At 40.5% G+C, this 20891-nt stretch overlaps 2 protein-coding genes across 2 annotated transcripts; both read left to right on the top strand.

Annotated features, from left to right (window-relative positions):
* The first annotated feature begins 764 nt into the window (after window positions 1-764).
* pom121 (POM121 transmembrane nucleoporin) lies at window positions 765-10996 on the top strand. Its single transcript, XM_059351264.1, has 13 exons — window positions 765-1363; window positions 3102-3308; window positions 3576-3725; window positions 4259-4339; window positions 4466-4637; window positions 4729-4817; window positions 4897-4976; window positions 5864-5985; window positions 6095-6194; window positions 6403-6675; window positions 7041-8642; window positions 9275-9373; window positions 9512-10996. Exons 1-13 carry the CDS (start codon window positions 792-794, stop codon window positions 9610-9612), a joined length of 3648 nt encoding a protein of 1215 aa, XP_059207247.1. The 5' UTR covers window positions 765-791; the 3' UTR covers window positions 9613-10996.
* Window positions 10997-13122: 2126 nt separating this feature from the next.
* On the top strand, window positions 13123-19229 carry tbl2 (transducin beta like 2). The gene is made up of 7 exons (XM_059351696.1): window positions 13123-13337; window positions 14983-15104; window positions 15524-15708; window positions 16008-16159; window positions 16906-17032; window positions 17508-17660; window positions 18424-19229. The coding sequence occupies exons 1-7, from the start codon at window positions 13208-13210 to the stop codon at window positions 18881-18883; spliced, it is 1329 nt and encodes a 442-aa protein (XP_059207679.1). The 5' UTR covers window positions 13123-13207; the 3' UTR covers window positions 18884-19229.
* Window positions 19230-20891: the final 1662 nt, after the last annotated feature.

The raw sequence follows: 20891 nt of genomic DNA, 5'->3' as shown, positions 1-20891 counted from the left end.
CTTAATTTTCTTGTCACAACGGTTTCACAAGTTAATCTCATATCTCTTAATATGCATTTATTATTTATATGTATCCTTACCCTTGTTTTGTTTTTTAACCTTAATGCTCTCTCTAATGCAATATATCATTAAAAAAAAGGCATAAAATCACACAAAAAAGAATGTCTCTGGTGAATTGATTTTGAAAAATTGGAGTAAAATGGAATCATATACACACACCAAGTGCCCACAAATGTCAGTAATATTGTTAAAAAAATGTTTTTAAATATATATATTTAAATATATTTATAAAAAGTATAAATATTGGATTGTTTACATTTTTACAGCCTCTCCTGTCCACTACTCTCTGCTCTGTGTAAACCTTATTTATATACAGGCTATGGTATAAACAGCCAGCTGATTCTGATTTTCAGTAAATATTTGTCACTCAACAATTCATCTCAGCAAAATCAATCATGGCTTCACAGTGTCACTGACGAGGGCATAATTTAATGTTTCTAGCAGTATCTAGTTATTTCACGTGTTTATTTTTGGCAACATTTTTAATGACACATGTAGAATAAAGTGATTTTGACTGAACCATCTGTCGGAAAGTTTAAATTCCAACGATAATGACAGTTTTTCACTTTTCTTTCTCCAATAAAAGGTGTATTTGTGCGATTTTTAAAAAGAAAACATACTTTTCAAATCCTGCGGTTTTCTCCGACCCGGTAGATGGCGCTGTTGCCCCGAACCGTGGAAAGCCTGAAATCCAAAGAAGAAGAAGCGTCAGAAGAACAGCATGATGGGATATGAGAGTCCTCCGGCGGCGCGCTGCCGCCATGTCACCTAGAGAGAAACATTTAGCGATTCTCTCTGTTTTAGCCATAGTTAGTCTTGCTCTTTATTATATTCCTACTTTTCTTTGGGCGACTTTAATTCTTGCTATTTGTTGTATTGTGTGTTACTATCTCAGCGGAGAACCGCTTCCCGCCAGGTTAGGCCTCAATCCGCGGGCTGGCCTGACCGTCCCAGCCGTTCTCCGGCGCTGGTTGTGGGGTTGGGGGGTGACCGGCGTGTCGGTGGCCGCACGGGGGAGAACGAAGAGCGGCAGAAACAAAACCGAGCTCCGGGAAGCAGAGGGACACTTCAGAGAAAGGCTCGTTGAACCTGGGATTTATCGGAGGGAAACCTTGGAAAGTGACTCATTTCTGTTCAGCCCTCGGGATTTCCTCATGGGGAGTTACATCGGGAAACCCGAGAGTCCAGCCGCCGACACCGGGAGGCCAAGAGCGGGGAGAAACCCCCGAGAGCAGCTGCGGGAAAAACTGGCCAGACCCAACCATGCTGTCTATACACCTAACAGGAGGCTGTCGTTTGCTGGGTACGTTCATCATCCAACCACGTTTAGCTCGTAGTCCGTCAAGAGTTCAATTTCTTGGCGGGTTTTAACGTTAATTATTAACTCTTAAATCTCACCTTAATCTGACGGATATCGCCACCCTGTTAAAAATAATCGCCTAACTCATTTTTTTCAAGTTTTGCAGGAAACACAAAAAACTTCACCAAAAGTGTATCATATGACATTTATTGATCATTTCACTCAAAAAGGATGTAACAAAGGATGGCTATTGGCATAGTAATAACACTGTGTGTACATTAAGAGAAATAAATGACTTAGGCAATTTTTGAACATGCCTTTGTGACTTAAGCAAGATATGGTAACACTTTATTTTGTAGTTGTCTACACAAGAGTCACACAAGCCTGTCAGAAACATGAAATGACAAGTATCATGATCATTAATGTTACTTCAAAGTGTCATGTTAATGTTTATGACATGCTCATGTCACTCTTATGTAGACACCTTCAAAATAAAGTGTTACCATATCTTGCTTAAGTCACAAAGGCATGTTAAAAAAATTGCCTAAGTCACATTTTATTTTGGCTTAAAAAAATGTGTGACTTAAGCAGATTTGACATAGTTCATAATCCTTGAGGGGTAAAATCACATGATCTGATCAACTGTGGATGTAGGTGATTTTACCATAGGTGGCCGGCGTCATGAGGAGATGAATTAGGCAAAAAAAAAATGTTTTGACAGAAAATGACTTAGGCGATTATTTTAACAGTGTGACGATATGTAATAGAGACAGATATTTCTAAAAAAAAAAAAGCAATAATGTCAATTTGTGAATCGTTATGAGTGTAAACTTGGCTTCAGTTTATAAAAAAGGCTTTTTCAATTGGAGACTGAACATGCTCAGCTGTTTCTTTCATCATATTCATTCATATAATCTGAAATAAAACTTATCAGACCGGTGGACTTGACGTTGTCGTTCTCATTCAATAAAAACAAACAGAAATCCATCAATGAGATGTACAGTTTTATAAAATCCATAAAGTCATTATAATGACAAACTTTCTCAATATAATGACTAAGTGTCTCAAAATAATGAGGGACTTTCTCAGAATTATGAGTTGGTTTCTTGATCAAGTTTTTCATTATTTTTGGGATAATAATACACTGCAAATATGAAATTGCCTCCAGGTCAGTGTGGGGTGTGCCCTTGACTCAAGTCCTGTGGCTTTATGGTATGATGATCCCCTAAGGCTACTATTGGTTGAGAAAAATGCCATTTATTGATACAAACATGAACAACTGACAACTTCAGCATATTGTAATCATGCCCCATCGTTGGCCTCAGCATTCGGCACATTACTCTGTGATTTGGTCTTATGGCCTTCTCCCTCAAACCTTAGAAGAATCATTTAATGTGTTATCCAGCACCAGATAGTAGCTTCAAAGGAACTATTTGTAAGCTCAAAGATGTCTGAGTGATGAAATGTTTACTCAGGGCTGAAACAACTTTTGGATCCAATATTTTATAGACTATACTGACCTGACACAGATAGCATGGCGGGGAAGAAGAGCAGGGTGCAATGTGTCCAAATATTGAATTAAATTGTTGTTTTAAGTCCAGGAGAACCTTAAATTATTCCTGGCAGACAGTAGCTGTCTGTGGGATCACAAAAATATCTTTGAAGATGCAACCAGCAGGTGAAAAACACGATGTTTGGACTTTTCTTGGCATAATTGCGTGATAATGTTTTGTCCCCCCAGGGAGCCGCTGGGCACAGGCAGGTTCACCATCACCCCCCAGCGCCACTACCCCCTGCAGCAGCCGGGTGTCTCATCAGTGGGAGTCTTGCCTCCTGTCAAGTGGGATGGCTTCAGGAAGAAAAACATCCTCAGCCCTCGTAACTCTCCGGCAGTCCACAGCCCAGTCACTGTGAAGATTGCCCGGCCTGACCACCACAGCTCCCCCAGGTCTTGACATTCATGCCAACACTTTTACTTCACAGTAATACATTCAGAATGTGTTATTCGTTTCCAAGTCTTGTCTTTCAGCTATTTATGTAAATCATTTCCCAGGTTAAGTTTGATACAACTCTGTTGACTGTTGGTGTTTTATTGTACTACTACATTATAGGTGTTCATTTTTTTGTCATAAGTTTAGTGCTCAGTAAAACCCGGACGCTTTGCTGTTTGAATGTTGACACTGACCAAAGCTTTATTGTCCCCTTTTGTTTTCAGCTTGGACCATCTGAGTTGTGCTGGCCTCCCCAGGGCCCCTGTGGACCCCTGCTCCAGAGAAAGTGTCCTCAAGGTGTTGAAGGAAAGTCGCAAGAGAGAAGTGGAGGATGAGGACAGAAGCTTCACAACTGAACAGAAAAGCAAAAGAAGGTATGTATGATGTGTTTCTCCACTATCACTGATTGCCTTCTTACAGGATAAGTAAATTAGCCAGGTTAGCAAGTGTACTGAAAAGTATCGTATGGACACCTTCGGTTTTCTGCATTTGTCTCTTGATCCTGACCTTGCACATTGTAGCCTTGTGAGTCTCCCACATCACTTCCCTTGACCTAGGATGACTTAACTACATTGTTTGTTAATCCAGGAGGGTAGAAAGAAGAGAGGTCACAGGGTCAAATTGCATTATACTGTTAGGAAAACACATGCATGTGCAGACCAGATTTCACTATGCATGAGTTGAACCCCGGTGATACGAAGCCATTTGACCCCCTGACATTGCCTCTTTTTACCCTCTTTGATTTTAATACCAGGTGGAAATGGAGTCTTAATGTCCAAAGTGAAAACTGAAGCTCATTTGCAGTTTTCAGTTACAGTACACATGACCAATAGGCCTAAAACACCAACAAGAGCAAACAAAGCATTTTGCATTAAGACCCATTTCATTTCCATTTTTATTTCCAAAGGCGTAACGACAGCGGTGGAAGTGCCCACTCTGCTTTTGAGCGTCTTCTGCCCAATGGGACGCCATCACAGCTGGTCCCCAAGTGAGTTTAACTGTTTCAATTTGATGACTGTCAGATCCTGTCTTTAAACTTTTACTTTTAATTTGAATTTTAGTATAGTGTAGCTGTCTAAATGTAGGTGGAAATTGTTTCTCTTCCTTCCTCCAGGCCAGGAAGCCTGAAAAGAGGGATGACCTCACTGGCGGAGGATTCCCTCATGAAGAGGTCTCGCACCTCCTCCATCAGCTCTGGCAGTGGGGTCCATGCTCCGAGAGGAACCCCAGGCAGCAGGAGAAACCCTATCCAGAGCTCCTATAGCTCTTCACTAGGCCTCAACCAGGTAACACTTATCCACTGCATTAAAGTACACATGCTCGTGCACAGATAAAGTGGAGTGGTCTCGCTTTAGCTCCATGTTTTTACCACCACAGTGGAAGAAGCGGTCGGCACCCAGCCCCCCTCTGTCCAGCCCCGGGTCATCTCGCTCTCAGACTCCAGAGGGAGCCTCCAAAAAAGCCAGGTATGTCTCTGCTGGTTTCCTGCTAGTCATCCATATTTAATCCAATAGAACGGTTTGTAATTTGTGGTTTCATTACCAGAGAGGACGATGGGCAGTCGCCCAGCTCAGCATCCTCAGTGAGGTCAGAGCAGACAGCCTCCGACAAGGCACCTGTTACTTGTAAGTATCATCTCTCTCCAATGGCTTCCTGGGCTTAAAAAGTGCAGCTCTATGTATGTGTTTGTGTATGTATATATATATATATATATATTTCCCTTCTATTCTATTTTTGTATCACCTTTTCCAACATGGAGCTAACCTGTGTGAGACTCCTCTGCTCTAAACCTGATTACCTGCACTATCCCTGTGTTAAGCTGCTGACATAAGATGCATCAAGCAGTGTAGCAGCGTGTTACATAAATGGGAAGACTGTTCGTCTCTGCTGTGAGATCAATATGACACCAAAAACTATGGATGCACTGAATGACTTGATATTAATTCATATACCTCAATTGGTATGTTGGTTTTTTTTAAATACAGATTAAACATCTGCACAGCTTGGAACTTTGCAGTACAATATATTTTCTGTTCAAACTATTTTTTGTAAATATACACTCTGTTACATTCTGTTGTGTCTCAATTTATTTAAAATTGGTTGTGTGTCAGAAAGGATTTGCAAATTATTGCATTCTGTTTTTTTTTTTTAAGTTTTAGACAACGTCCCAACTTATTTGGAATCTTGGTTGTGGGTTTAACTTCCATTTCAAAATGTTCACCTAAATTTCAACTTGACAATTGATAGGATCATAACAATGACTAAATGGCTGTAGCTGTCAATAAAATAAATTATTTTTTATAAGGACAGAGATAAAGAAACTACTTCACACCTGGGCATTACTTGATTCATTTAACAAGATCAGTATTAGTGCAGATACTGATCCAGCGTCTCTGATCAAAGCATCCCTACAAAAAATGTTGCCTTGGTTGTATAGAAGTAAACACTGTGTTGTTGTCATTTATTTGGATTTAACTTGCATTGTCCATTTTATATGATGATGTTGCTGCAGCCAAACTGACACCAGTCCCCAAGGTCCCAGTCACTACCTCATCTGACTCTACTGGTAGTGGTGGGAAGAGGAAACGGAAGATCCAGCTGGTGTCCAGCCAACGGGATGATCAAATCTCTCTGGTAAGGAGTGCTACATTTTCAGATTTGATGCTCCAAGAAACCCTTGTTTATATATTTGTGTGTCGACCTAGATATCTCCTCTCAACTCTCGGTGCTCGTTGATTTGCAGCCTCCGCCTCCAGAGCTTGGTTACACTATTACTGTGAAAGACCTTGATGAGGAGAAAAAGGCTGCCCTCAGCAAGATCCAGAAGGTCCTGGAGACACCTGGTGAGTGGAAGCAGATACAGAAATCAACCTCTTCTTCTTTAATCTCTGCACTGTTAGCCTCCATTCACTCAAACAGACTCAGGGCACTGTAAGAGTGACAAGCTGCCATTTTTTGCTAAGTAGTTTTTCATTGCTGCTTGTTTTGGTGTGACTGTTGAGACCATCAGACCTGACCTCTGACCTTCTCTGTTGATATGTTCCTGTTTAGCTCCAGAGCCAGAGAAGTCTGTCAGTCCCCCAGCAACCACTTCTACCCAGCCGGCATCCTCCACCAGCTCCACCACCACCACCACCCTGAGCAGCCTTCTGGCAGCTCCTCTGCCCACAGTCCCCAGCTCTGCCATCCCAGTCATCAACCTGGATCCCAGCCCCAGCATTAGTGTCAGCACGGCACCTGCAACCCCCAACCCCCTGCTGGAGGCTCTGAAAGTGAAGATCAGCACTCCGGCTAGCTCCACACCTGCTGCCAACACAACTTCAGGTACGATAACTGAACGAAACAACCTGTTTAAAGTTTTTTTATAGGTTTAGCTCATAGTTTTTTTTTTTTGTACAGGATATGGTTATTACAATTGCAAATGCTTTATTTTTGGCAAAAACTTTCACAAGAGGTAGAATATAGTGATTTTGATGAAATATCACTGTTTTAGGGATAAATGAATGGTGTCATTTTTATTTTTCTGTTTTTTAAACATGCCTTTCATTCCTGTGGTTGGTTCAGAGGGTTAATAATCCTTAACACCGAAGAATATTTAAAGGAAAAACTAATTTCATTTACACGTTGTGAAAATTTTGATGAGTTGTATTGCTCATCCACATCTTGCTTTGTTTGTTCTGTGTCTGTAGTGTCTGCTTCGACTACACCGTTACAACCCGGGGGCTTAATCCTGAAGGTTTCGACCTCAGTGGTTACCCCGCAGGTGCCTCCTTCCTCCCAGTCTCAGTCCTCCTCTGCTGGTGTGGAGCAGCCCTCTGCCTTTACTCAGGTGCTGGCTCAAGTCTCCAAGGCTTCCAGCAGCACTCCACCTGTAGCAGCAGCAGGCCTGTTTGGACTGGGGAGTCAGTTCAGCGCTGCTGCTGCTTCTTCTGCCTCAAACCCAGTCGCTGCTACTGCCGCTGCCCCTGCCCCTGCCAGCAGCTCAGCGTCACTCAGTAACACCAACCCTCTGCTGGCTTCAGGGTTCAAGCCCATTTTTTCTGTCACCACCACCTCTTCAGCTACAACAGCCCCAGAGAACAAACCCCCTGTCCCAGATTTTAAGCCCATCTTTGGAGCTGCCACTGCAGGCGCTGGCTTTGGACAACCTCCACCTTACACCGCCACCACCAACCCAGCTTCTACGGTTTCTTCAAGTAGTACATCCTCAATGTTTGGTGCACCAACAAGCAGCACTAAAGTTACCCCATCTGCTTTCCCTGTTACTGCCACCCTTACTGGCGCAGCCTCCACCGGCTCCATCGCCACCACACAGCCTGCAGCTCAGCCAGCTGTGAAATCCCTCTTTGGGAGCTGGTCAGCACCATCCACAACAAGTAGCAGCTCAGCCCCAGCACAGGCCCCAAATACAGGGAGCACATTTCAGTTTGGGACTGCTACCACCACTACTGCAGCTGCCCCCGCTGCTGCAACCACAACCTCCAACAGCACCTTTGGATTTGGTGCCGCACAGCCGGACCCTCAAGCAGTCAACCAGAAGGTATTCGCTTTTGGCCAGACAGCACCCAGCCAGAGCACAACTACTGCTTCATTTGGAGGCTTTGCCATGGCCACCACAGCCTCCACCACTGCCCCTGCCACCACCCAGTCCACCTTCGCTTTTGGAAAGTCATCGTTTCAAGCACCGGCAGCGCAGCCAAACTTTGGCTCCTCAGCGGCCCAGCCGAAGCCATTCACCTTTGGAGGCAGCGGAGGAACATCATCCACACCTGCCTCTAACCCCGCCCCGGCACCTTTTGCTTTTGGCTCAGCTGCTGCCACAACAGCAACCAGTTTTGGGACCCCAGCTCCACCAGCGTTTGGAGCCAGCTCCTCTGGTTTTGCTTTTGGTGGCACCACAGCTCCTTCGGCTGCACCAAGCTTTGGCGCAACAACTCAGACTCAGAGTTCCTCCTCAGCGACCTTCAACTTTGGCAGTTCTGCTCCTCAGCCGGCTCCCTCCACCTTTGGCAGTGCTGCTCCTCAGCCGGCTCCCTCCACCTTTGGCAGTGCTGCTCCTCAGCCGGCTCCCTCCACCTTTGGAAGTGCTGCTCCTCAGCCAACTCCCTCCACGTTTGGCAGTGCTGCTCCTCAGCCGGCTCCCTCCGGCCCTGCTCAGTCAGCAACCAGTGGATTTAACTTTGGTTCTGGTATGCCAGTACCCCAGTTTGGAACACCAGTCTCCAATAACCCTGCACCACAGATGGGAGGCTTCAACTTTGGGGCTACTGGTACTGACAAACCAGCTTTTGGTAAGGATATTTTTTCCTTTTTTGTTTGTTTTAAACCAGGGTTCGTACAAAGTCTTGAAAGTTTATAACATGCTTAATTTTAGCCATAACGTTTTGATGGTTAGGAATACGCTTCAGATATGCTCCCTAAAAATGCTTGTGTTGTCAACATAATCTGGTGTTTGATTTACAAAATCATTTAAACCAAAAATATTTTAATATTTGATATGAAACAATCCTGTAACTTCTCCATTTAAGCTATACTTGCATTCAATCCTTTTTGTACCCCAAAACTATTGGGTAGACTATCTGTATGGTTTTGCTTGCAGCAAGCATGAATCAAATTAAATACTCTACTCGGAGCAGTATCATGTTAAGGGGTAGTGATATTCGTACTGGAATTGTAATTTCTTAAACAATGCCGAATCCTTCCGGCAGTTCAGCAAACTGGTCTCAGTGGAGGTCACTGTCTGAAAATTTGAATAACTTAACAACAATAATTTGAAAATCTGCTGCAGTTTTTTGACTGAATGAGAATAATAAAAATTTGACTGACAATGGCATATATCATATAAAACTAAAACCTCTTCGTACAAAAATAGAAAAAAATTTTTTTTCAGGTTTAATGAAGTTGACTGCTGTTTTATTTGTAGGGACGTCAACCCCATCCTTCGGACAGAGTGCTGCGGCAGGTCCAATTCCATTCGGAAGTCCTGGAACTCCAGTCCAAGGCTTCAACGCTGTTCCTTTCGGTAGGTTATTACAGAAAATGACAGAGTGTTTTTTCAGGCAAATCATCTGATGCATGTGTGTTTTAAAAGTGTAGAAGAAGAATGAAATGTTTATGTTGATCATTAGAAATGACACATTCTGTGTGTTTTTGACATCAGGGTCTCCAGCGACACCCTCCTTCTCCATCGGAGCTGGATCAAAGCCATCCGGAGCTCGCCAGAGGCTGCAGGCACGGAGGCAACACAACAGGAAGAAGTAACTTGCTACATGTGTCCAGCTCCGCTTTCAGAGGACTTCAGCTGTTGCTGCTGTTGCTGCTATGGTTAATCTGGCTAACATTGCTCTGTTCTAAGTCCACCACCCCCCCACAACCAGGCCGCCACCATGCCCTCTGCTTCCTTCCCCTCCTGCTGTGGGTCGTGCTGGCCCGAAACATTGTGATTGCAGAGGAGTTTGAAAGAGCACACCAGCTTGTTGAGTTAATGCTGCCTGGATGACTACATGACCCAGTGAGGGAATGTAGCAGTGAGGAGACACAATGTACTATACTTGAAGAGAGAGAGGGAGGACAATTGAATAGTTTGATTCTGAACAAAAGCATATCCAAAGTTTTTTTTTTTTTCATTTTCAGTATGTGGACACTCCCATTGGTTCGTCTTAAGGAAAAAGTTGAGTCCGGCAAAGACATGGAGCCTCGGCTCAAACATTTATTTTTTTACGTGGAACGCTCGCTGGTTTGTATGTTACAGAATATTTGAGTACATTATCTGAACTAGTCTGAATAGGGTGAAATGCACAGTGGATTCAGATAAGGTACACAACACTGCAGTGTAAATGTATGAGACGTTTGAGTTTTTAAATTATTTTTTTAATTGGCTCTCTGACCCTGTAAATGAATGATGTGTTTCTGCACTTAAGGGCGCCGTAGTAAATGTCTTAATGTAGTTAGTGCAGACCCTTGTGTTCTTGTTTCATACTCTTTGTCATTGCAAGCATTCCCAGAGTCCTCCCATGGACGGCCTTTTTTTTTTTTTTTTTTTAATAGTGATTGCCAACACTGTTGTAATTAGCAGGTCAGTATCTGATTAGGATGACTACTCTTAACTTGTGCTGACAAAACCAAAGCCAATTCTTCAACTTCATGCCTGTGAAAAGAATCTGTGATCTTTATCTCCTCTTTAAATCCTGAGATGTGTTTGTTTGTGCCAGACTACCTCTCTTTACTCCAGGCACTGAATCCATGTTACTTCACTGAAAAATAAATCTGACAGGATCGATTTAGACTTTACCTTTAACTACTGTTAATGCAGATGTACCTTTAATAAATAGTGATTTTTTTTTAAACATCTGCACACCAACACATTATCTTCACCTCTGGGATATCGCTGTTATACTAGATTATACCACATTAATTTAATGTCAGATGTACTAAAATACAAACCCTTCTCTGTTTAGTAATTACAGAAATTCTCAAACTGTAATGACCGTAAACTCATTAATGTCGGCAGTCAAGTTATTTTATCAATGATTTCTGTTCTCACCTCTACTTGTGAAAAGTGAGCAGTATCTGATGCAGTTTTTGATGGTTAATTTTGAATTAATAAAAAATGAATTTTGGACATGGATGTTCCAACAAGAACACATTTTAACACTTCCAAGGTCCAATTCTTCTTTCCTCCCATGAGATCATGTGACCAGGCCATTTAAATCACTGTTATGATCACTTGAGTTTATCTGTGTCCCAACTGTATACTGTATACTGAATACCAATATTATGCAGTTCTTGTAGTTAACATACAAAAGACCAACATACTTTTACTTGTAAGCACTGTTTTATACTCATGGATGGATGGGTGGCCCAGGGTGTCCACGACTGGGTCCGAGTGTCTGTTTGAAATGCTTTATAATATATTTAGAGGGACAGTCAAACGAGTAAAGAAAGAAATCCAAAATGACCACTAATACTTGAAAAGTCACTTTAAAAAAGATTATAGATGCAAAATGACCACATACACAAACAAATTCTAACGGAGATTTAAAAAAAGACTAAAGAGAGAAGCTAAACCACTGGTTTTCAAACTTTTGTGCCCAAGGCACACCAAAGTGCAAACCAAAATCTCAAAGCACACCTGTATTCATAACCATGTAAAATAGCCTCTATAACACACATTATCAGTCTTATCACTCTGTGAATGCCTATTTATCTTTAAATTGTGAGGGTAGCATATCATTTGCCTCTGTATTGGGAAATGAGTGTACACAAAGTACTAATATAGTAAATTAAAAAAAGTTGTTGTATAGTTGTATTCTGCATTGATAACTTTGTCACAAAATCCCCACCATTTGGGAACTGCCGAGCTAGACAGCCATAAAGAAAAACGATATGTCTACAAAGACTGGGTTTTTCACTGACTTCTTTTTTACACAAAGAAATGTATGAGAACACAATTTATACACCTTTTAGAGTGTGCTTCAAGCAGTAAATATGAGGTGAGGTAATGTACTTTCTGCAGAGTACACACAATATTCTATAAGTTGTGTTCAGCAAACTATGCTTTTGAGTCAAAGCAACTTGCTTTGTGCTTCCTGTTAAATATGAAAAAGAAACGGAATTAATTGCTCACCGTTGTCTGGTTTGAGTCCAGCACTGACTCAATTTCCTCCTGAATTATCCCATCTGACTGGCTGATTTATTGGAGTTACTGTCTCCTCTATAATTGTATCTAATTTTGCTCCTGTATAAACCCCTGTATACTCTTTACTTGAGTAGGATGTTGAATGCAGGACCTTTACTTGTAGTGAGGATTTTCACAGTGTAGTTTTAGTACTTTAATACTTCCAAAACTGCTCATCAGGCATACAGGTGCATCTCAATAAATTAGAATATCATAGAAAAGTGTATTTATGTCAGTAAATCAATTAAAAAAGTGGAAATAACACATTATACAGATCCATTACACACAGAATGAAACATTTTATGTCTTAATTTATTTAATTTCTTCTAATTATAATGATTATGGCTTATATTTAATTTAAGACCTAAAATTCAGTGTCTCAAAAAATTTGAATATTACAAAAGACCAATTTTAAAAAGTATGTTTAATATTGAAATGTTGGCCTCTGAAAAGTATGTCCATCTATATGCACTCAATACTTGGTTGGGGCTATTTGACTTGAGCTACGGGAAATTGACTTTCAATGATAATCTAATGCAGGAATGGGCAACTGGAGGCCTGGGGGCCGCATACGGCCCGCACCTTCACTTGAAGTGGCCCTCAGTACAACTACATACATTTGAGCGTGAAATCTTAAAAGTTCAGTATAAAAATGCACAAAATTACTTATTGCAATTAATGTTGGTCTGCTGTTCTTGCACTGAAAAAAAGAAACCACAGTAAGTGGTTATTTTTTAATTTGCTTCAAACTTCTTGTATTCATATTTATACTGTTAAACATGCATTTGACCATGAAATATGTTAAGTTACTGCACTGTAAACATATTTAAAATTGCAGTTTCATCATATCTGGTTAAGTATATGGTCGATGAAAAATATATATAGTCGATGTATATACACATATATAGTCGATGAAAAATTGTGGCCCCCTTCAGCATTTAAGCTGCCCATCCCTGATCTGATGTATTGAGATGCACCTGTAATGTTTAGTTTATTTTTTCTGTCCATGCAGGACTACAGCCTGTCTATTGGGTGGCGGTAGCGGCGGTTATCTCGGTTTACCGCTGTACAGTGAAGTCAACGAAGAAGAAGGATTGGACGCATGCGCAGTGCCATCAGTAGCGAGTGGATGCAAAGTGAACGTTAGCAGTGCAAAGTACGTGGCACAAAACTTTAGACATGGAGGTAGCCGCGCTGTTCGCATTGACTTTGTTACTGGGTGCACTGGTCATTCTGGTCGCATTAGCGGTGGGCAGACGGAAAGAAGAAATAAGAGAGGAAATACAGCAAGCGGCGGCGGAGTTTGCCGGTAAGCGCCACACTGTTAGCTAACGTAACTCGAGCCGGAGCGGTGAGTCACCAACTCCGTCTCTGTCTCTCTGTGGCCTTTGACCCACGCCACTTCATTCGTTAATTTATCCTTTCAACGAGGGGGAGCACGAGAGGAGCCTGCCTATTCACGCAAAAATTCACACTTAGGAAACGGGTAAAAGAAACTAAAGCAACTTTCAGCGACTGTCACCCGTCGTTAGCCAATCTGCGAAGGCTATACTGATGGACCAATGGGATGACTGCTTTATTTCTAGTCTGACTTTTAATTATCGTCACCCTGTTAAAATAATCGCCTAACTAATTTTTTCAAGTTTTGCAGGAAACACAAAAAACTTCACCAAAAGTGTAACATATGACATTTATTGATCATTTCACTAAAAAAAGATGTAACAAAGGGTGGTTATTGGCATAGTAATAACACTGTGTGTAAAGTATGTAACTTAAGAGAAATACATGACTTAGGCAATTTTTTTGAACATGCCTTTGTGACTTAAGCAAGATATGGTAACAATTTATGTTGAAGATGTCTACATAAGTCACACAAGCCTGTCAGAAACATGACATGACAAGTATTATGAGCATTAATGTTACTTCAAAGTGTCATTAATGTTCATGACACATCCCATGTCATGTTTATGACACGCTCATGTCACTCTTATGTAGACACCTTCAAAATAAAGTGTTACCATATCTTGCTTGAGTCACAAAGACATGTTCAAAAAATTGCCTAAGTCACATGTTAGTTTGACTTAGGCATAATAAATCCGCATTATCTTAAAGGGGTAAAATCACATGATCTGATCAACTGAGGATGTAGGCGATTTTACCATAGGTGGCTGGCGTCATGAGGAGATGATTTAGGCAAAAAAAAACATTTTTAACAAAAAAATGACTTGGGCGATTATTTTAACAGTGTGACGTCATATAACAAGTCCTCTTTTCATACGGATGTTCTCGTTTATAAAAGGTTTGTTTTGTAGGTAGAGAACAAAATATTGATTCAATCAGACTGACAACTGAAAGGACAGAAAGAAACAACGATCCCTCTTAGTAACTGTTGAATGAGAATAGAGGAAATCAGCAGTCACTGGTAAAAGAAACTGGAGGCATGGCATTAAAATGTGTGCAGATTTAAACTGGAGCAGCCATAACAAGCTGGAAGGAACTGGCAATGTGTTGCTTTTATTTTATTTAGTATTTATTATTAAAGCAAAGCTCTTCTTCAGACTTTACAATACAAATGGCACTACTATGCAAATACAAGTGGGTGAAAAGAAAATATATCATATATAATTTATATAGCAACGATGAACAACAAAAAATACTATATATACACATCTCAAACTGTTTCTGTAACATCAGCACAGTTAATTTAGCAAATAATGCATAAAGTATTTTAAAGAACAAGTGTGCACAAAAAATAACCTTTTTCTGAGTCTGATAGCATTGTATTTACTACTTCAAAGGTGTGTTGTTTGTTGCCAGATGCTACAAGCTGCAACAACCCATGTCATCACTATGTTCATCACTTACTGTGTGTCAGAGATCTACAATCAAGAGAATCCTTGAGATTTTAGTCAGTTGTCGTTAAAATTTAAATGTTTTGTTTTTTTGTCTCTCAGCTGAAGGCAGTGCTGTGAAGGGTGCTGCATCGAAGAAACCGAAACAGGAGAAGCAGCGCAGCCGTAAAGAAAAAGCTTCACAGCACACTTTTAGTCATCGGTTGTTGGCATCCTCACTGAAGGTAAACTGGAGATCACAATGATACTGTAAAACACACAGACAGACAGACAGACAGACAGACATCTAAGATCATAAGGTTGAATCAACATTTTGCCCAAATAACAACATGAAAGGGACAGTTTGGATTTTTTTTAAAGTGGGTTTTATGATTTTTATCCATAGTATGTTTTTTGGCCACCTTAAAAATCATTATCAATATCAGTTTAGGTGCTATATTTAGGATATATTAACCTTAACCTTGCTGCCAGAGAGCCCTGTTTTAATGTATGTTGAGGGAGCTGAAGCTGTTATCTCTGCTCTCTCCAAAGTGTTTTTAAAAGATTTACATATTCAACAGGAACAAATGATGCCCCGCTTTAAGCTCCCTCTCAAAAGCAAGTCTTTAAATCATTTGTGTATCTATGTCCGTGTACTTTTCAGGCCCACAGTGCAAACGTGACATGCCTGGATTTCAGCAGTAACGGGAAGTACCTGGCGTCATGCGCCGACGACCGCACAGTCCGGATCTGGAGCACCAAAGACTTCTTGGATCGGGAACACAAGTGTCTGAGGGCCAATGTGGAGCTGGATCACGCCACGCTAGTCCGCTTCAGCCCAGACTCCAGGTCTCAACTTCTTGCTTTTTGCTGCTTGTGCAGATCCTCACTGACACAAAGGAATCTTTATCTTCTTGTTCTTTTATAGCAGGTTAATTCTAACAAACTCTTGACAGATTATTCTGTTAAGCAAGATGTTGTTTGTGGGCTAGTAACTTTCAAATGCAGTCTATGTTTCAATATGCGGAAAAAAAAACTTTTTTAGTCAATAAGAAATGTCCCTCTATCATCATGAGGTAATTTTTGGAATACAGACACACAATAATTCAATCACTTCCTTCATTGCCTCTCACCTTTTCTCATTGCAGGGCGTTCATCACCTGGTTGGCCAATGGAGATACCATCCGAATCTTTAAAATGATCAAAAAGGAGGATGGTACCATGACGTTCAAAGCCGCTCCTGAGGACTTCCCACAGAAACACAAGGCCACCATCCTCAACATTGGCATTGCAGAGACAGGTACACACAAGAAGATTTTAAGTTTAAGGGTGTTGTTTTTTTGTTAATGTCCTGAACCTCTCTGGAAACAGCACAATCATAGCTGGAAGTCAGAAGAAATCAAAAATGTCTTATGAGCAGTATAATACAGTTATAATCGCATAACCTATTAAAAAGAAAAAATAAACACAAGTTTAATTTCTTTGATAATTTGGGGAAAAAAGGTGTTACTAATTAGGGGGGGAAAAGGTGTGATCCACGTGCTATACATGTTGAACTATTTACTTTTACAATCTCAACCTCTCCTCTCTGCTCTGTGTAAATAGCCTCAGTCCAAATCAGTTTTTTCTTCACATGACTGTCCGTCTCAGCTGAGTCATTCATGGCTTCTCATGAAGTGCAGAATGTCATGTTTTTTTTTATACGATCTGTTTAGACTGAACCATTTATTTTTGGCAAAACCTGTAGAGTAAATTCATTTTGATTAAATATCTCTATTTTAAGCTTAGATTTGGCTATTTTTTCTGATAAATGCAATTATGACACATGGTTTGTTGAAAGACAGCCAGACATGTTTAACTGTGTGATTAAAGCTGTCGGAGACAAGAGAAACAAGATGTTTCTGACTGAGATCCTCTTTGCCAAAGTCTCAAGGTGACTATGGCTTCAAATGAGCAGAAAAAAACTGAGGAAAGATCTTTTCAGTATCCTTTCCAGGTTTTCTAGTTTGTCATCAGTCTCAAAGATTCTCTGTTTCCTCTCTGCAGGCAAGTTCATCATGAGCGCCTCCACTGACACCAGCATCCACATCTGGGACCTGAAAGGAGAGGTACTGGCCTCCATCAACACTAACCAGATAACCAATTCTTATGCTGCCGTCTCCCCATGTGGCAGGTCAGTCCAACCCGCCATCACTGCAAATCTTCCACTTGAAAGAACAAATAGTGATCTCAGAGAAGAGAGAAAACATTTTCACCCATTTATGTTTTATTGTCTTACAACACTGAATCAAAGTAGATTAAAACTGGCTTATTTGACTATTTAAATGTGAACACAAATGTGAAACACTGAAAAAAATCTCAACAGTGATACTTTTTAAGGCGCTGTATCCAGTAGAAATTGAATTAGATCTCCTAAAGTCATCACCTGATCAAATGAGCCCATCATTAAGCCTGAAAAGTGGAACCATTTTCATGTTTGAATTCTGTGATGATCATCAAGTTTTACTCAATGTACATTTGCCATAGAAGGTACTCAAGACTTCTTTGCTATATTTACATTTTTGTTTAACTTTATGTTACTTACATTCGCACTTCTGACTAAAGTGGAGATATAATTGTGTGTGTTGTGTCCGTCTTTGTGCTCTCAGGTTTGTAGCGTCATGTGGCTTCACTCCTGACGTGAAGGTGTGGGAGGTTTGCTTTGGGAAGGGAGGAGAGTTCAAAGAGGTGGCGCGAGCTTTTGACCTGAAGGGCCACTCTGCAGGAGTTCACGCATTTGCCTTCTCCAATGATTCTCACAGGTATCAACAGCTTTTCTAATTACAGTACAAAGCCACAGAGACACTAGGTGTGTTTCCATCAACAAATTTCTATGCACATTTTGATAATTTGCATGAGAAAAGCTTGATGGAAACACCAAATTCAATGAAACTGTTGAAAATGTGCATAAAAGTTTTAAACGCTCACTTGAGTTGTTTTTTGGTCTTTTTTCGAAAAATGGTTGATGCACTAAACTGGAGATGGAAACGCTTTTTACGAATAAGTTCTGGCCTAGCGAACATTTAACACGACTTATCAGCTGCTTCTGCTCTGCCGGTCAGGACGAGCAGACACGAAAGATCAATTATAAGTTGTCGGTTGAATCTAATTCCTGAAGACATATTTTCTCTCATGGGAGGCCAAAGTTGTCCTATTAGCAATCTACCGGTTTCTTTCTTGCATAAACTCTTCTTCTTCTCTTTACTGACAGATTAGCCTACAGCAATACATTACACTGCCGTCTTCTGACGAAAGTACATGTATGCAGCTTTGTTTATTCACTGTAAACCAGTTGATGGAAACATCTCTAAATCTCATTTTCTTTAATGCAACATTAAAAAATTTTGCTTCAGAATTTGATTTGACTTAAATGGAAACACGACTGTTGTCTATAGTTATGAGAAGAACGCCTTTAGTAAGCTTCAGATGTGCTGGTAGGCTGAGTGTAAATAAGAATCTCTATCTGAACTTCTTTTGTTTTTAATGCAATGTGTAACTGATGTTTTCTTTCCTTTTATTTATCAGAATGGTGACCGTGTCCAAAGACGGTACGTGGAAGCTGTGGAACACAGATGTGGAGTACAAAAAGCAGCAGGACCCCTACCTGCTGAAGACGGTCCCCTGTGCGTCATCTGAAGGTAGCCGGGTGGCTTTGTCTCCAGACGGCCGCGTGGTGGCCATCAGTGACGGCTCTAACGTGGCGATGTACAACGCTGCCAGCGGCCAGCTGGAGGAGGAGATGCACGGCGTCCACAGCGAGGACATCAACGACCTTAGATTTGACATTAACGGACGGTTCTTGGTGTGCAGTGGCGATAAAGCCATCAGAGTGTTTCACAACGCCCCGGGCTACCGGGCAGCCATCAGAGACATGCAGGACATGCTGAAGAAGGCCCAGAACGAGGCCATGAAGCAGAGACTGCAGCAGCAGATCAAAGAGGCTCAGAGCACCCTGGACACTGTGCTGGCTGCTCCCACCGAATGAAAGAACCCAAAGAAAAAAACACTGATTGTGATGGTGTCTCTTTTACCTCAACGCCCCCTCTGCCAATAAATCATCCGGTCCAGGAATCACACAATTTGCATGCAGTTTTAATAACATCTTTTTATTGAAAAATAAATGCTTTGAGTTCAGTTCTTTTTGTCCCATTTCAATAATGTCTAAAGTGGATCTCTGCTGTGGCTGTTTGTTATATTTGCCTTCTGCAGCTTCAATTTAGTCCTGTTCCACTCAGAAACATATTTTTCCTTCTTGTTCCTTCACTTGATGTTTGAGCTTCACTGTGCAGAAAGATGTTTGTGCAATTTGACAGTAAAGGGCTGTTTTCACATTCATCTGTGCTCTCCTTAAATCCTGATATCTCAGCTCATCTAGAAGTCAATCATGGTCCAGGATGCAACTTAAACCAGTGTGATGAAAAAAACTGTCAATCAAGTAGTAATTGTTGATTGTATTCATGTATTTTTTTAATTCTTTGAGCGCCACACATGAAACCGTGTATATATATATTTCTATGATATTCAAGAATAACCATCACACGTTAAAAACTATACTAGTAAGAGTTAAATGATAGGGTGTTTTGGTCATTTGGGTGAACTGACCCTATAAATTAAAAAGCAAGCCACCTGGAGGCTGTAATAAAACGTGATTCTAACATCAGAAGATATTTAAAATATTTGTCTATTTTAAGCTACTTCGGAAGAAAATATATATTTTTTCTTATATTTTCTTATATAGCTTTCTTACTCATACTAACAGAAAATCTGATTCCGCTAAAAAGCTGACAATCATTGAAAAACCACAAACGGCCTCAAACGTTTTTAATTGATATAAAACATTGTATCCATCCTTTCACAATTTCTAAGGTCCAGCTACACAGACATTTTTGAAAATATATCTTAATATTTATAACAAAATGATAATTATAAGTTATATAAATAGAACAATGTATATAAAAGTTGGAAGAAATAAAAAATGATAACTTAAATATTATTTACAAGGAAGATATACAGTTAGATATAGTTAATGTAAATACTTAAGTATGATTTTGAACTTTTTACTTGACTATTTCTGTTTTCTGCTTCAAGAAATGAATTATGACATTTTTATATATTGTTATACATTAGATATGTATATAAAAGTTATTAGAAGTTAACTACTCTTTTATCAGCTGCAACACTAAAGTGATGAACACATTTATGCATCAATAATACAAGGCCACGGGTTACTACTTTGTGCGCTCGAGATGCTGTGTCTTTGTTACTCATGATAGCTGATATTATGGACTTTGCAGCAGAGGGAGTGCTGACCGCCTACCTGGATGTGAGTTAACATCTTACTCAGATTATCCTTTTTTGACCTTATAGATAAAGACAGACACAGGCAGATCTGGGGATAAGGAGTTTTATCGTCCCACCTGCTGCTTCTCAACCAGCTGAGGAAAACCCCATCCTCCCGTGATGGGGTTGGAGCATCAGTGTGATGCCCAGAGACAGGAAGCAGCAGCTGTCTGTCTGACCTCTCGCTGTCAGAGAGGGAAGGAAGTTTAAAAGCAGTTTGCAGGCCCAAAACTGTCAGCTTGTTCACTCAGTGAAGTTCAAGGTGGGTTTTACCATGTACAAACCCAGGGTCCACATACAAAATGTCACTCAAAGAGACTCAAAATGATCATAAAGAAACATAAAATGAATATAAAGAGACAAAATTTTAAACCCAGCAGTACCGCAGTCCAGACTCTGTACTCGTGGGGACAGAGCCTTCTCTGTGGCGGCTCAAAAGCAAGGTTCTGACTCGTTTGATAAAAAAAAAGACGAATAGGCAAAATATTACAGTGACAAATGATTATATTAGATAATCATTCAGATTCAGATTAATTATATAAAAATGAAAACCAAACGAATTCAAGACAACAGAGAACTGAGACATTCAGATTCATAGTTGATCTCAGTGGACTTGATCTCATTTTTATTTTTTTTTTATTTATTTTTTTTTT

Source organism: Centropristis striata, chromosome 15 (genome assembly GCF_030273125.1).
Source record: "Centropristis striata isolate RG_2023a ecotype Rhode Island chromosome 15, C.striata_1.0, whole genome shotgun sequence".
NCBI lineage: Eukaryota > Metazoa > Chordata > Actinopteri > Perciformes > Serranidae > Centropristis > Centropristis striata.
The sequence above is the reverse complement of the archived record's forward strand: the minus strand, read 5'-3'. Positions and strand labels throughout refer to the sequence as shown.